The sequence below is a fragment of the Temnothorax nylanderi genome, unplaced genomic scaffold (genome assembly GCF_030848795.1).
Source record: "Temnothorax nylanderi isolate EJ_2023f unplaced genomic scaffold, tnyl_v1.0 TNYL_tig0359_pilon, whole genome shotgun sequence".
NCBI lineage: Eukaryota > Metazoa > Arthropoda > Insecta > Hymenoptera > Formicidae > Temnothorax > Temnothorax nylanderi.
The window spans coordinates 72,545-87,581 of NW_027249421.1; the positions used below are offsets into that span (position 1 = coordinate 72,545).

The following is a 15,037-nucleotide window of genomic DNA, read 5'->3' on the forward strand; positions in this document are numbered from 1 at the left end:
AAAACGACACAGAATCTCTTTCGGAGAGTTATCTTCCGGTCCTTAACTTGTTCCCTCCCTAAGTCCCTTCCCACTTCCTTCCCACCTTTTTCCTTTCCCCCTTCCTTTCCTATTATCTTGTCTATATATGTTGTTGCGTTCTCTCGTCCGCCGAGTATTTTGCCATTTCATCGCTAGAGAACACATACCGACAATGTAGACTCAACAATTTCTCCTGACGAACGACTTGATGTATGTATCAAAAAATTTTTCTTTAATAGCGTCAATCACACTCTAATCTAATTATACTAAACTCATTTTACAGTATGACGTACTTCGAAACAACAAACAGTTGCGTGAATTTTAGTTTTAATTGTTAGCATTATGTATTAGGAAATATTTTTTTATGTATCACTGAAGATGGTCCTATATGTGACCGAAACGTATGTAATTCATTAATTTCTATTAATTATATTGTACTTTTGAACACTAACACCTAGTTCCGGCTCAATGCTCTTATTTTAATAATTAATTTTTTTTATAACTTAATCGGCGGTCATTGATTATTTAAAAGTTATGAACAAAAAAGTTTGAGAAATTTGCAAATTTATGTCAGTGCTAAAGAAAGTAATTTACTGATATGTGTGTATAGACAGTACACATGTAGGCGGGAGAGGGGCTGTTGCCGCAGGCAGTAAAAGTTTTCACCCGTACAACAATTTGGTTGGGTTAGACCTTTGATTACATTGAAGCAAAGTTCACCCCACCCCACTCCGGCCTGTTTATAGAGCAAAACAAGGTCTATCATTGTACGATTCAGGTTTCCAACTTTTCACACGAACCGAGAACCGATGTCCACCCCCACCCACCCCTTCCTGCGAGAGAGGGGCGCTAGCCCCTCCTCCGCCTACATGTGTACTGTCTACACACACATATCAGTAAATTACTTCCCTTAGCACTGACATAAACTGTTATATTTTTCAGTTACATTTGTTCATAACTTTTAAATAAACAATGACCGCCGATTAAGGTTGTATGACCCGTAAGATCTCTGCCAAAAGTTCAAGAAACGTAACATAAAGCTAATTAACATATTTAAGAAGATATTCTTTACTGGAAAGTAATATTTATATTAATATTTTATTAAAATAACGGTTGCCTGTGTTTTTAAGAGCTATAGAGACATTTTTATGCATATTTTCTCGTGTGTAAACTTTCACTTTTAATGGTTTTTAGAAAGACTGTACCTGACTTGCAACTGACACAAACGAAAATCTGAAAGTGTGAAAATCTTTAAAAAGTAACAAAACATAGTAATTACTGTTTAAAAATACTAATGAAATTATATTACGTTATTTATTTGCGTCATTTATTAATAAATTAAATACAATAGCTCTCATAAAAAAGTATTTTGATCGCGGCAACGTCGCATTTTCTGTAAGTTGGTAGCATAGATCTCACTCGACATCAGCTGCGTGAACGCGAAGTGTGCTCCAAGCACGTGTAATATACAGACGCATCGTTTGAGGTTAGTTTTCGCTTGTGCTACGAAAATGCCGAAGGCTCTATTGAAAATGCCAGAGGCTCTATTGAAAAAAGTAACGGACCTCTGTAGTATTTGTTATCCTTTACGGAGAGTGACGGAGAGAGAGGTTCTAATGTGACGTCATAGTGCGTTGTTGCCGGATCTCAAGGATCACGTCCTTGACAATATATGTCAAGGTCATTAAAATCGGTGAAGTTGCCTTCTGTCTGTATAATTACCACAACTTTTGTTTGAAACATTTTTTTATTTGCCTAATACTTTATTAAGATATTTAAGGAAAACTTTGTAACTTTGTAATATTTAGCTTACAATATCTCAATAATTATATTTGTCGGAGGAAAAAGTGATACAGGACTTTTTGACTTAATTTGCTCTCAAGAATATGTTGTTGCAGTAGCACCTTAAATTTTTTTAAATATTTATGTATATAGGTACATGAAAGCTCTAAGAAGCTTGTCTATTTGAGTATTTAAAAAAGTTGGGATACTACTGCAATAGCATATTCTTAAGACCAAATCAAGTCAAAAAGTACGGTACCACTTTTTCCTCCGACAAACAATTATCGAAATATCGCAAGCTAAATATTGAAAAAGTTATCAAGTTTTTCTTAAATATCTTAAAAATATTAGGCAAATAAAAAAATATTTTAGACAAAAGTTGTTCAAATTAATTAGTAGAAGAGGATACAATAAAAATAAAGGTTTTTATTTAAAAAATTTAATTTGAGCTCTGCTGGGCCCAACACCTCGGATCCAAAATCTAATAAGATCGTCTATATTGGCCCTGTTTGAACCCTCCAACTTTTATCTGAAACGTTTTTCCTATAAACCAATACTTTTACCCTTATAAAAAAGTAGTACTGGTTTTAATACTGGAAAAAGTATTGGTGAAAGTACTGGAGACTCAAAGTACTACTAAATTCGACCATACTGACTTCGTCAGTACTCCTTCACAGTACTCATCCAATACTCATTCAGTACTCCCTTCAGTACTTCCTCTAGTACTCCCTCCAGTATACTCCCTCCAGTACTCCCCCCAGTACTCCCTCCAGTACTCCCACCAGTACTCCCACCAGTACTCCCTTCAGTACTCCCACCAGTACTCCCTCCAGTACTCTTTTAGTACTCTTTTAGTACTTATCGAATAATCGTGGGATACTAACGTGTGGTACAGGCGCAGTAGGGGAGAGTGGGCACCCTTGAACCACATTTTTTCAAATCACATTAAAAATAATTTTTAATAACTTCATTATAATATAAATGAGACTATTCGATGTTTAATATAATAAACTTTGTTTGTAAATGATTTAAAAAGTAAATTTTCAGAAATATTTTGCAAAAATAATGATATTTCGAAATGCTGCGTTTGTCACAGTGGACCCCACGCGTGGGGTCGATTGAGCCATAGCGTAGGGTACACTGTGACATGTAATGTGGAAGGTAGGGTACCCTGTGACACGTAGAAGAGATCTGTTTAAATCCTGTTTATTACAAATCTTTGGTCAATTAAAAAACCAAGACTGTGCTAGAAAACCAATTTATCAATAATCGTGTCATATTTGTTTCATCAGATGACCTAAGAAATTGAAAACTGAAAACAAAATCCTATAACCTCACTTTTTGTCGTAACCTAGCAGAGATCAACGAATATTGCCTCACAGCGACTCGATTACATGTGATCTGTAACTAAAGGGTGAAAAAAAAGAGAAAATGAAAGTGTGGATATGATTATTGATGGAAATTATTTCATTTTATAGGAAAATTTAGGTAGGGGAGACGGCTGGTCTAATGGGTAGAGCGCCAGATTCGTAATCCGGAGAGCCGGGTTTGAATCCCGCTAGGCCGATGAGAATTTTTCTCAGCAAAACGCTGCCCACTTTCTGGCGGATAGATCTCGTATGATACAGTATCCCTAGATGGTAAACTAGAAGGCTCCGTCTTTCGGAAAAGACGTTAAACCGTTGGTCCAAAAAGAAAGAGGGTTAAAGTGAGAGGAGAAAGGACAGTAGAGTAAAGGTTTGGGTAACGTTTCTTACAAAAACGACTTGCAAACCCTGCGGGAATAAGCAATAAAGATAGTTTATGAGTTTTTATGAGGAAAATTTAGGCACTAATATTTACTATTCCGCGATCGAAACACACTACGGAAACTCGCGCTGTCACGTAGGTAGGTGGTAGGTTAGATAGTTCTGTAAGCGTGGCACAGAGGACCCCATCAACCTGCGTCACAGTGGACGCCACTGAACATCGATATTATTTATCGTAAATATTTCAGATACAGAACAATTAAACGTTTTTGTGCGCACGTTGGTATTGAACCTAGATCCCGACGAACGTCTTATGAATTTTTTTTTAACTGTAGAATCCCTAGAAATCCATACATATCAAAAAGTTATGACAAGTAAAAATTTACTTTGCAAGGCTCCAATTACATATCTGCCTTTAACTAAAGTATATATGCTTATTTCGGCATAATTTTTTAATGGAAGTTATGTTTTGAAAACGAAAGTTTTCATACCCACCGTCACTATTTTGCAGAACGTTAATACAGAAAACTCGCACTGTCACATTGGACCCCGTGGCTCAAGGAAGCCCACTCTCTCCTACTTACGCAGTACTATCCAAGTAGAACAAAAAGTCAAGATGATATCAAAATAACGTCATATTGATAGTTTAGTGTGTTAATTTAGTATTTTATTAATTTAATATTTCCAAGATACGTTACGAAAAAGTAGTACTAGCAATCAGTACTCAGTACTGCGTGATCACTACTTGTAGTATTGACAGTATTAGTATGTTAATACTCATGAATATTGCAGAATGGTCAGTACTGTGCCTATTAGTTTCTTACAGTATTGACAGTACTATCATGATAGTACTCCGAATATTAATCTGATAAAGTACTGACCACTTCAATACTTTGAAATACTAATGAGTATTATTGCTTGTAGTACTGCCAGTACTGTAAGCACTGACAGACACAGTACTGACCATTCTGCAGTATTCATGAGTTTAACATACTAATACTCTCAATACTACGAGTACTGATCACTCAGTACTGAGTACTGATTGCTAGTACTGAGTACTGATTGCTAGTACTACTTTTTCGTAAGGGCAGAGATAACAGCTTGTAACACATTAAATGCTCCATCTTCTACATAAAATACATTTAAAAGAATATTTGAAATATGTGAGAGAGCGTGTCATGCGGATATGCGTGTGCGTATGCGTGAGTGTATACGCGCGTCCATGCGCGATCCCACTTGCATGTGTGTGCGTATTTTATATATGTATACCTATTAATACAAAAAAGCAGTACACTAAGAAAAAAAAGCTGTTGCTTCAATTAAAGTGCTATCCCGGGGTGCCAAAAACATAAGTAGTTTATTCAATTGTATTATTATTAGACCCAATTAATTAAATTATTAGTTTAATAATCCAGATATTGGGTCTAATAATAATAGAATTAAATAAACTGTACTTATGTTGTTGGCACCCCGTGATAGCACTGTAATTGAAGCAGCAGCTTTTTTTCTCAGTGTACTTTTTACGCACATACATATACACACACTTAAAAAGACATTTAAAAAGTAAGATATTGATATATGATTGACAAATAACTTTTGGAATTAATTGATTTTCTTGCTTAGGAATGGTGACTCACACTTGACGATAGATACCTGAATGTCCTTATGCTCAGCTAATAGTGCAAAAATAAAGCACAGACCCATCGCTGTAGTGTCATGACCCTATATAATTATATGTATCAATATAACATTATATATATATATCAATAAACCAAATAATTAATAAGAAAAGTTAAAGAGAAATTATAAAAATAAATACCCCAAACAAGAAAACGTCTACTTCCTCCCTGACATCTAAATCAGTCATAAGACCTTCGCGAGATGCCGCTATTAGAAGATCCAACATTGCAAGCCGTTTTCTTCGTACTAAATCCAAATATGTAAGCACGTCGGAATCAATTTAATAATCTATTTTTTTGTGATGTTTTTATTACGTAACATTGATTACATTAAGGATTTAAATTAATTTTATATTTTAAACTATATAATACATAGAGATATAAGACTAGAGTGCGCGAGTCATATGCTAGCACGTAAGAGGCTGCGATATAGGAATAGAAAAAGAACGCTGCATATAGGCCTCTTCTGTCAAACAAAGACAGAAGGGGCCCATATTGCAGCTTTCTTTTTTATTCCTATCGCGAAAAGACAGCTTTCTCTTTCTATTCTTATATCGCTTTTTCAGCTCGCTTGCGCACTCTATTCTTATATCTCTATGATATAATATTAGAGCTGGTTGAAGTTTGTGGAACGTTCCTAGAGCGATTTTTTAAAAATGATTTTTCCCATTTCTTTTTTGGCACGGAGGTACTTTGAAGTGTTAGACACAAAATACATAAGAGACCAATCCGACACACCCTGCGGAAAACACCCTTATACTCAAAAAACCTACCCCGGAACACTTTAAATATTTTTGCTATGCTGAAAATGATTTGCCCCATTTCTCCTTTGACATAGAGAAACTTCCGAGTGTCATCCACAAATTTTAGTCACATAATTTACGTAATACTTATGTTACGTCCTGCGGACTCCACAATTTCCTTTTTTTGCGGGAATTCCCATGCGTCTAAGATAGCCCTTAAGATTAGGATAAGTAAACTGAGCACGGACGGTTATCGATCGGCGAGTGAGCTTTGATCTCTAAAACGTTCCTTTTTTTTATTATAACCAAACTACCTATTTACTTAGGCGACTAAAAGCGACCTTCCAGATGAATTACTGACAGATGAGGCATACGTGATCAGATTTTCATCAGTTTTGTCTGGCCCATAACCATAAACCCGGCGACACGACGCGCCAAAGGGGCCTTAATCCCAGACAGAGTTTGATGAAGATCTTTATTGCATCGAGCGAGGTTTCTAAAATTGTTCGTACGATGTTTCCGACAAACAGAAACAAAGCCTAAGACGTGTCTGTAAATACACGTGGCGGAAGTCTCTGTTTGCATTTAAGATTGAGAGGTATGCATCGTCTGTTAACATAAAAACAGGGTCGCGAGATAAATAAGGGACCCTAATAGAAGAAAAATCGGCGATAGTCGAAAAACGAAATGAGTCACTGGAAGAAGCGATGGGTTGCACCCCCAATAAGACAGTGGGAACCTTACGAGAAGACTCACCATTGAACAGCCGTAAAAATCGATAACCGTCTCTAGCTCCCCAGGATAGGCGAAAAATAAAAAATCTACCTCTTGGGTGAGAAACATCCCGCCAATAAGAAATCCTCGAAACAAAAACCAGACACATCCCACAACGAAATCCACCCCTTCCATCCTTTGAACTTTCCTATATAAATCGCGACATCACGGGGCTCCCTCTCTTTTGTTAGTTCAGCTCCTCTTACGAACAGTATCACCTTCCAATCCTATCTTGAGTTTAAAGTTAAAATCTGTGCGCGAACTCAAACTCGACGAGCCTATCCACAGGGCCCAAAAGGATCCAGCCAGATCAAACGCAACAAGTCACAAGTAGTAAGTCCCGTAATTCTTTTCTTTTTTTTTCGGGTTATTGTTCCCCTTTTTAAAATTGGTCTATCAACTATCGGATCCCCGGGAGTTTATTATAACAAGTTTATTAGCACCGCGGGTTTGGGTCGATCAGCGCAGGCACCGGATTCGCGGCGGTCGTTGGCGTTGTCGCGGGTCTGGCTGACTTGTCGGCCTTTGACTCCCGGCGTCTTCGTCGCTGTCGCGGACTCGGCCGCTTCGCTGTCACCTTAAGCTCGTGGCGGGTTCATTTACTATCGCGGGTTTAAGTCGATCGGCGTAGGCATTAGATTCGCGGCGGTTGTTGGCGTTGTCGCGGGTCTGGTTGACTTGTCGGCCTTTGACTCCCGGCGTCTTCGTCGCTGTCGCGGACTCAGCCGGTTCGCTGTCACCTTAAGCTCGTAACAATTTCCCTTTTTTTATTTTTTTTTATTTTATATACTTCCGAGCGGGTCTGAAGAAGATCGACCACTGCATAAATAAAATTATTTTAGTGGACCCGGAAGTTCCACCCCCTCGAAGGCGGGATCTCCGCACGATCCTCAAACGGAAGAAGAATCGTCGGAATCAGCAGGCGCGAAGGAGACTTAAAAAAAATAACACTAGAGTTCCTCCAACACGAACGGGAGAACGCCGGTCCTCCGCGACTCGCCACTCCACCGCCTCCACCCGCTCAGCCGGAGAAACCACCGTCGCCGCCTCCCCGATCTCCTCCTAATTCCCCTTCTCGCCCCCTCAGTTATCGCGTGTTTCCCGACACCCCGGATTCTTCGCCTCTTCCCCGGTTCATCCCGGAGAACTTTCCGACTCGCTCTCTCCCGCATCTTCCGTCTCCTTAAGTCCCTCACACGAGAGATCGTATTCCCCGGTTGCTCGCGAGGAACCTTCCTCTCCAGCGATCTCGGTTACCTCGACCGTAGAATTAATCGAAGAGGTACCGCATTCCCCATCCCCGCGGAACCAGGAGCGTCTGGGTGAGGGCTTGGAGCCTCCGAGAACTCCGTCCCCCTCATATTCCTCGGTTTCCGAGAAGTCCACTCGAGAGCTCCCTCCCCACCATTTTTCTAGGGACCTCTCAGCTCATTTCCTCCAATACACCGATCCTCTTCCTCCTAATAGTTTTACACTCGGTCCTTACGAGTTCGACCTGGTCGGACTCCGTTCCATCGTAGAGACAGCAGATTCCCACGACGCCATCCCCGTTTATTTCCCGCAATATGAATTCCCGTACCTGATTCCCATAAACCTTTTTTGTAATATATTCCAACAACCTACCGTCACCTTCGAGAAGATAGTCGATCCCGAGGTGATCACCCTAGATTAACTCTTAACTCATCCGTTAGCGTAAATTTTATTTATTATAAACTTTATATGTTTTAATTTAATTAGCATACACATATACTCCACACGCACACTTAGTTAAACAATTATGTAATTCAATTCTGATTTCAATTGCAATAATAGCGGGCAGAATGTCCATTTCAAAAAATAGGTCTCCTTTCAAAAATTCTGCTCAATCACCCCCGCACTTATGTAACACCCGCGAGAAGTACACACATACACCTTACACATACATTTTTCACTTTAAAATGTTTTCAATCCCGTGTTTAATTTGACTAGTTCTCACCTATTGTAATATCGACAGTTTACCTAACTTAAATTTATAATAAATGTCTTATTATGTTAAGGGGGTAGCCTGGTCAAGCGCCCGAAAAAAAAGTGATTTTGTAAAACTGTTGTATTCAGAATCTACAATTGCAATCAATTAAAAACTTTTTTTGCACACTAGTATAACTCTTAGACAATACAGAAAAATTTTATTCATGAAAAACAAATTATTTAAACAAAAGATATAGCAGATCTTGTTGAGCGCCTTAAATTCGAAGCACCAAATCGGCGTGCAGTCTCTGGGTCGCAAAAATGATCCAATCTGAAAATTTCAAATGATTTTGTAATCTATATACTCACATTTTCTATATAAATAGGCGCAAAATTTAAAAAAATTAAAAATTTCAAGTTTTACAGCAATTTAAAAAAGAAGACCGATTTTTCGCATAAAAAAGTCGGTAAAAATGGCCAATAAAACTTTTTTAAACAATTTTTTTAAAATAATTTTTTATTCATATAGAAGAGAATTATGTATTTTCAAAGTATGTTAAGTTTCAAGTCAATCCGTTTATTAGTTTTTGAGTAATCGTGCACGCCAATTTCAAAAACATGTTATCGAGAAAAACGCGTTTAAAGTTTTCGGTAACTGCGGCAACTGCGTGCTCACCTGTTCGGAAAAAGGCTCGATCGGTAGACTTACCGTTCGAATTTCGAAAAAACAAATATAGCCCCGTATTCTACAGATGTTGGGGAGTATTTTAAGCAAAAAGAAAAAAAATGCCTTTTTTGACCAGGCTACCCCCTTAAATATAAATTTCCATTTATTTATAACCTAAGACCTCACCCACTACTCTTTCACCTCTCGAAATCGCACGAGGTCCGATCCTGAGTTAAAGGTATTAAATTCCCTGACTCAAAAGAGGATCGACGATCGCACCTCTCACGGAAGGCGTCCTAGCGTCCCTACGGACGTTGACCCTTCCTGAGCCATCGAAAGTGCGTTCGGCTCGCGCCACGCGCCTCATAGCGTGTACCTGCGGGCAACATTTGTAAGTATCTGGTGTTGCGTCTTTCCTTACCCCTACCCCTCTGGTTAGCCTTTCCTTCGCTTCCCAGTTTTTCTTATCCTAATCCTGAGGTTGGACGTAACACTTATATAATATAATAAAAAGATAGAAATGTAGATAGTTGTTATTGAATTTTATTTTAGATATATGTAAAATATTTTTGAGTGTGTCATATTTGTCTCTTCTAAAACATGACCACATTTTCGGTTTCGTAAGTCATTTTTTAATTCAAGAGGAGGGTTAACCCTTCGGGTCACCGATTTTGCTGAATTTGTGCAGAAATGTAGTATTCGCCCGAGAAAAAATAATTTTGACTAATTATATATGATCATACATTATTGTTTATATGATCAGATCCGAAAATTGGCCAGGTCTGACCATGCATGCTCATACAAAATCATATAGACGGTCATATCTATTCATATTTGACCATTAAAATATAAAAATATAAAATTTATTTTTTTCGTTAAACATTATTTTATTGCCGAAAATCTTTATTATGTGCAAGCTTAATTAATTAAATTTATATTGTACTTGAAAAATTTGCTGACCACCGCTGGATTTGAACCTGGAACCCCTGGATCTTGAGTCAGTCACCTTACGTACTGTGCTACAACGTTAATTAATAAAGACGTTTCGTATTGTATTACATATGTTACACTTATTGTTAGCAGATGTACGGAAGGTGTCAGACATAGATACTGTATAGTTATCTAACAATATAATTTAATTCCACAAAAATGTAACAAATAATTGGATTAAAAATTATATTTTTCCGTAGTTTTTTCCGTAGTAGTAGATTGTTTTGTGTGCCGCTGATTTATATTGGAACATGTGTTTTACCTGGGTTCATGCACTCGGTTCTTCTTGGGATAGTAAAACAACTTATTAAATTGTGGTTTGATAAAAAAGGTCCTTGGAATATTAAAAAAAAAGAGTAAAGATATTGGTAATTTTATCACAAGTATACGACCACTTCAATCATTTTGTCGATTACCAAGACCTTTAACATATTATCAATTTTATAATGCATCCGAAAATTACAATTTTTTGTTATTTTATTCTCTTATAGCTCTTATTGATCATTTTCCTAATGAATATTTTCAGCACTGGATGATGTTAGTTATAGCATTGTTTAATTTACTTCAAAATCAAATTACACAGTTTGATCTTAAACAATCAGATATTTTACTTAAATTATTTGTAAAACAATTTGAAAAACTGTACGGCATGGAACGGATCAAGTTCTAACTATAATAGGCTTATCGTATAGCTAATTGGACCAATTTTATATATAGTAAAAGTGTTTTTATTTTTTCGTATATATATATATATATATATATATATATAACTTCGTTGTTTATTAAATATATATATAAATATAAATATGAGCGCCGCGTGTGTGTATGTGTGTGTGTGTGTGTGTGTGTGTGTGTGTGTGTGTGTGTGTGTGTGTGTGTGTATGTATATATGTGATATATGTACATGATACCCTGAAGATATATATATTATATAGTCATACATGAATTCATATGTACAGTCAGGTATGAGTCAGGCTTGATTAGGTCTAATCATATATGAATCTGTACCTACTCATACGAATTAGAATATATTAGTCATATCAGCATAGGAATGGTCAGATTTAATCATATATGGATCCATATATAATCATACAAGGAGCAAGATGTAAATATACATGATCATAAATATACCCATATATATTCATTTATGATTCTATACATAATAATTATATATGATTAGTCAAAATTATTTTTTCTCGGGCGTATAAAAGTAACAAATGCTATACGGAGACGATGCGACTCTCAAGCTTTTAGTTTTAGGCCCGGTCTACAATGGATGTCGTAACTGTCGTAAGTCGTGAGTCGTAAGAAATTGACCAATCATTAGTTGATTATTCTCTTCAAATTCGATTGTGATTGGTCAATTTCTTACGATTAACGACTTACGACAGTTACGACACCCATTGTAGACCGGGCCTTAGGGCCGGTCTACAATCAGTCGTATGTCAGAGTCGGATGTCGGAACGTAGCCGATGGTCCAATGAGGAAATAGTATATTGTACAACTAGTGGGAAAAGTGGTCGATTCCGAATGAGTGTGAAGTTGGTTGCACGAGCAAAGCGAGTGCGACCATCACATTCATTTGGGCTCGACCACTCTTCCCACGAGTTGTTCATACTATTTTTCCTAACAAGAGCGTGAAATATGCCGCTTTTCGCGTTTGTTTTGAGTGAGCAAATGAAGCTATTTCTTAATGTTTACAATTTCATTTCTCCACTAGTTAAAAAATAGCTCCATTTCTTAACGCTTACGTCATCGATTGCGAAATGGATCGTTTTGTTCACTCAAAACAAATGCGAAAAGCGGCCCATTTCACGCTCGCGTTAGGAAAATTCATTTTTGAAAAAGAAATTCTCTCATTGGACCATCAGCTACGTTCCGACATTCGACTCCGACATACGAGTACGACTGATTGTAGACCGGCCCTTAGCACGCTCCTTTAATACTATTGCAGTGAAGCATCTTCAAGGCTTAAGCGTGGTGTAGCAGACTAGGCATCGAACTACAAGTGTGAAGGTCGCGCCCCATCGTTTTTCTTGTTTTTAAAGTGAAACTTTTTTAGGCACGGTAGTGAATTTGATTTGCGACACGAAAAAGCGTCACGAATTTTGCGACACAAAAAGTGTAACAAAAATTCGACCAATAGGCGTACGGCATTGGCGAGACGGCTCCTTTTTTTGGCACGGTAGTAAGTTCGATTTTGCGACACGAAAAAGCGACACGAATTTTGGGAAATAAAAAGTGTAACAAAAATTCGACCAATAGGCGTACGGCATTGACGAGACGGCTCCTTCTTTTGGCACGGTAGTAAGTTCGATTTTGCGACACGAAACTCGAAAGTGTAACGAAAATTCGACCAATAGACATACAAAATGAAACTTCTTTGGCACGGTAGTAAGTTTGATTGTGCGATACGAAAAAACGTCACGAAAAAGTGTCACGAAAATTCGACCAACAAGCGTACAAAATAAAACTTCTTTTGGATCGGTAAGTAAGTTCGATTTAGCGACTCAAAAACGCGTCACGAAAATCCGATCAGGCGTACGGCACTGGCGAGACGGATATAGTGAGAACTGCGTGTAACACATTTTCGAGTTGCGGGCAGCTGCGTGGAGCGACTCTTAATTCCGTTGTATTGTTTTTGTATTAATTTCAGAAAAGTTATGGCAAAGCCTTGCCTTCAGAAATTTCACTTCTAACGCGCGTGGCGACCACGCGTTCATTTTTTGTTTAACTTAATATCTTGTATAACCCTCCTGTTTGGAATATACGGCAAGTTAGCATGCGGGATTTATGCCATAGTACAGACACTTTGTAAAACTCGAAATCTCCTATGTGTTCTTTTTCCTTCTTTTTTTGGATCGTATAACAATTAATAATCTTTAATGCATCTATCGCTCTTCTATTTTCTTTTTAAAATTTTTCAGTTTTATAATTTGTTTATCATTCTTACACCTTAATAAACTTCTTACACACATTTTATAATTTATTATGACATTTTGCCTTATTTATAAACATTGTTTGTAATTTTTTATAAGGCGTATATTTCACCCATGAATGTCATATAACCTACTCCTCTGGGATATATGGCAAAAATGCAAGGGTTTCTAAAAGTTTTTTTTATTAAATACAAAGAATAAATATTTCACATTTATATATTTTTTTATAGTAGTAGACAGTATAAAGTTTTTATTGGTATAATTCATTTGCCTTAAACATAGTAAATAGTAGGGGAGACCGGGGCTAAAAGGTCAGTTTTTTTTCGGAGCCGATTTTTAACAACAAAATAAATAATTGAAGTTAAATGTGGTATACCACTGTAAAGAGTGAACCTTTAGCTACAAAATTTATTAAGGAAATTTTTATCTACGTCGCTTTGTTTAACCGGTATAGAGCAAAAACGACAACGGTGCAAAAATTGAAATCTCAAAAATGCCGGGGTTTAAGCGTCACCCCCCCGGGGCTGATCAGTCACACTGCATTTTCAATACATATACGTACAGCTAATCCTGAAAAATGATAGGATACATTTTAATAATTGTTTTTTAAGAGAAAAATATAAAAATTTATTTAAAATTTTTATGCGAAACATTAAAAAATAATTGTTTTACCTAGACCTATTCCATAAAACAATTTAGGCACGTGAATACAGAGGTTAACCAAATCGTAAACTCCCCAACGGCACGTCATATTGTCAACGCGGGCAACCACGGGGAACACGCGTGACGGAGTTCCGGTGCCATAGGATCAGCGCGGACCCTCGAGCAACCTAACCAAGCCGCGTTTCTCGCGGGGGAGCGATAAATAGCGACAGGGGGGTTAGAAAAGCTAGCGGGGGAGCGCGACCATTTTACCGACTCGACGGCGTCCTCGCGCCGATTCCTCGACGCGCCGACGACGACGACGACGACGACGACGGCCACGACCACCACGACGACGACGATGACGACGACGACGACGACGACGACGACGACGACGACGATGACCACCACGACGACGACGACGACGACGACGATGACCACCATCGACACCACCACCACTACAACGCCGGCGACAATGACGCCGAGACGATGCGGCGAACGCTGGACGATGCGGTCGCACGCGCGACTGTCACTGACACAACGACCAACAACGACGATCTACCGCGCGCGCGGCATGTCAACTCTCGCGCGGAAATCGCGGGATCTCAGAGCCGTGCCGTGCCTCGCCGTACCTCGCCGACGTGCCGTGAGCGCGAGCGATCTCAAAAACAACGGTCCGCCATCTTTTCGGTCGGCCAAAACACCCGTTTTGCGACGATACGTGCGTACTATTTCCCTCCTATACAAACTGACGCACGTGCAAGGGAAGACAGAATCACGCTCAAGGGAAACCTAACCTGAAATTGGCGAATTCGCCGTGAGCTGAAGTCGTGCGCCCGGCGCGCCACAGTGACTGACCAGCCCCGGGTGCTTACTGACTGATTAGCCCCAAACACAAGTTTCAGGTTTGATCGCCCACGAAATATTAGACATCAACGATAATGAAAAAACTACACTGGATTCGTGTTCAGCATGCATTACTCTTTATAATCACGTACCTCGAGATTTGGAGAGCAAATATTATTGCAGATATTACAAAATTTCCACGCGCAGAAAATTTCACTTTCACCTTCCGAAAACACGTTTGCCCTCGTAAAAATCATAA

At 38.4% G+C, this 15,037-nt stretch overlaps 1 protein-coding gene across 3 annotated transcripts in view; it reads right to left on the reverse strand.

Moving 5' to 3' along the window:
- The window catches only part of LOC139781746 (cytochrome P450 4C1-like), a 102,270-nt gene that overhangs the window by 2,247 nt on the left and 84,986 nt on the right, over positions 1-15,037 (reverse strand). For all 3 annotated transcript variants that reach the window (XM_071720621.1, XM_071720623.1, XM_071720622.1), the window contains 2 exons: positions 5,371-5,477; positions 5,205-5,273 (listed from right to left, as the gene is read on the reverse strand). In XM_071720621.1, coding sequence (XP_071576722.1) covers positions 5,205-5,273; positions 5,371-5,477 — 176 coding nt within the window. The remainder of the gene's footprint in view (positions 1-5,204; positions 5,274-5,370; positions 5,478-15,037) is intronic.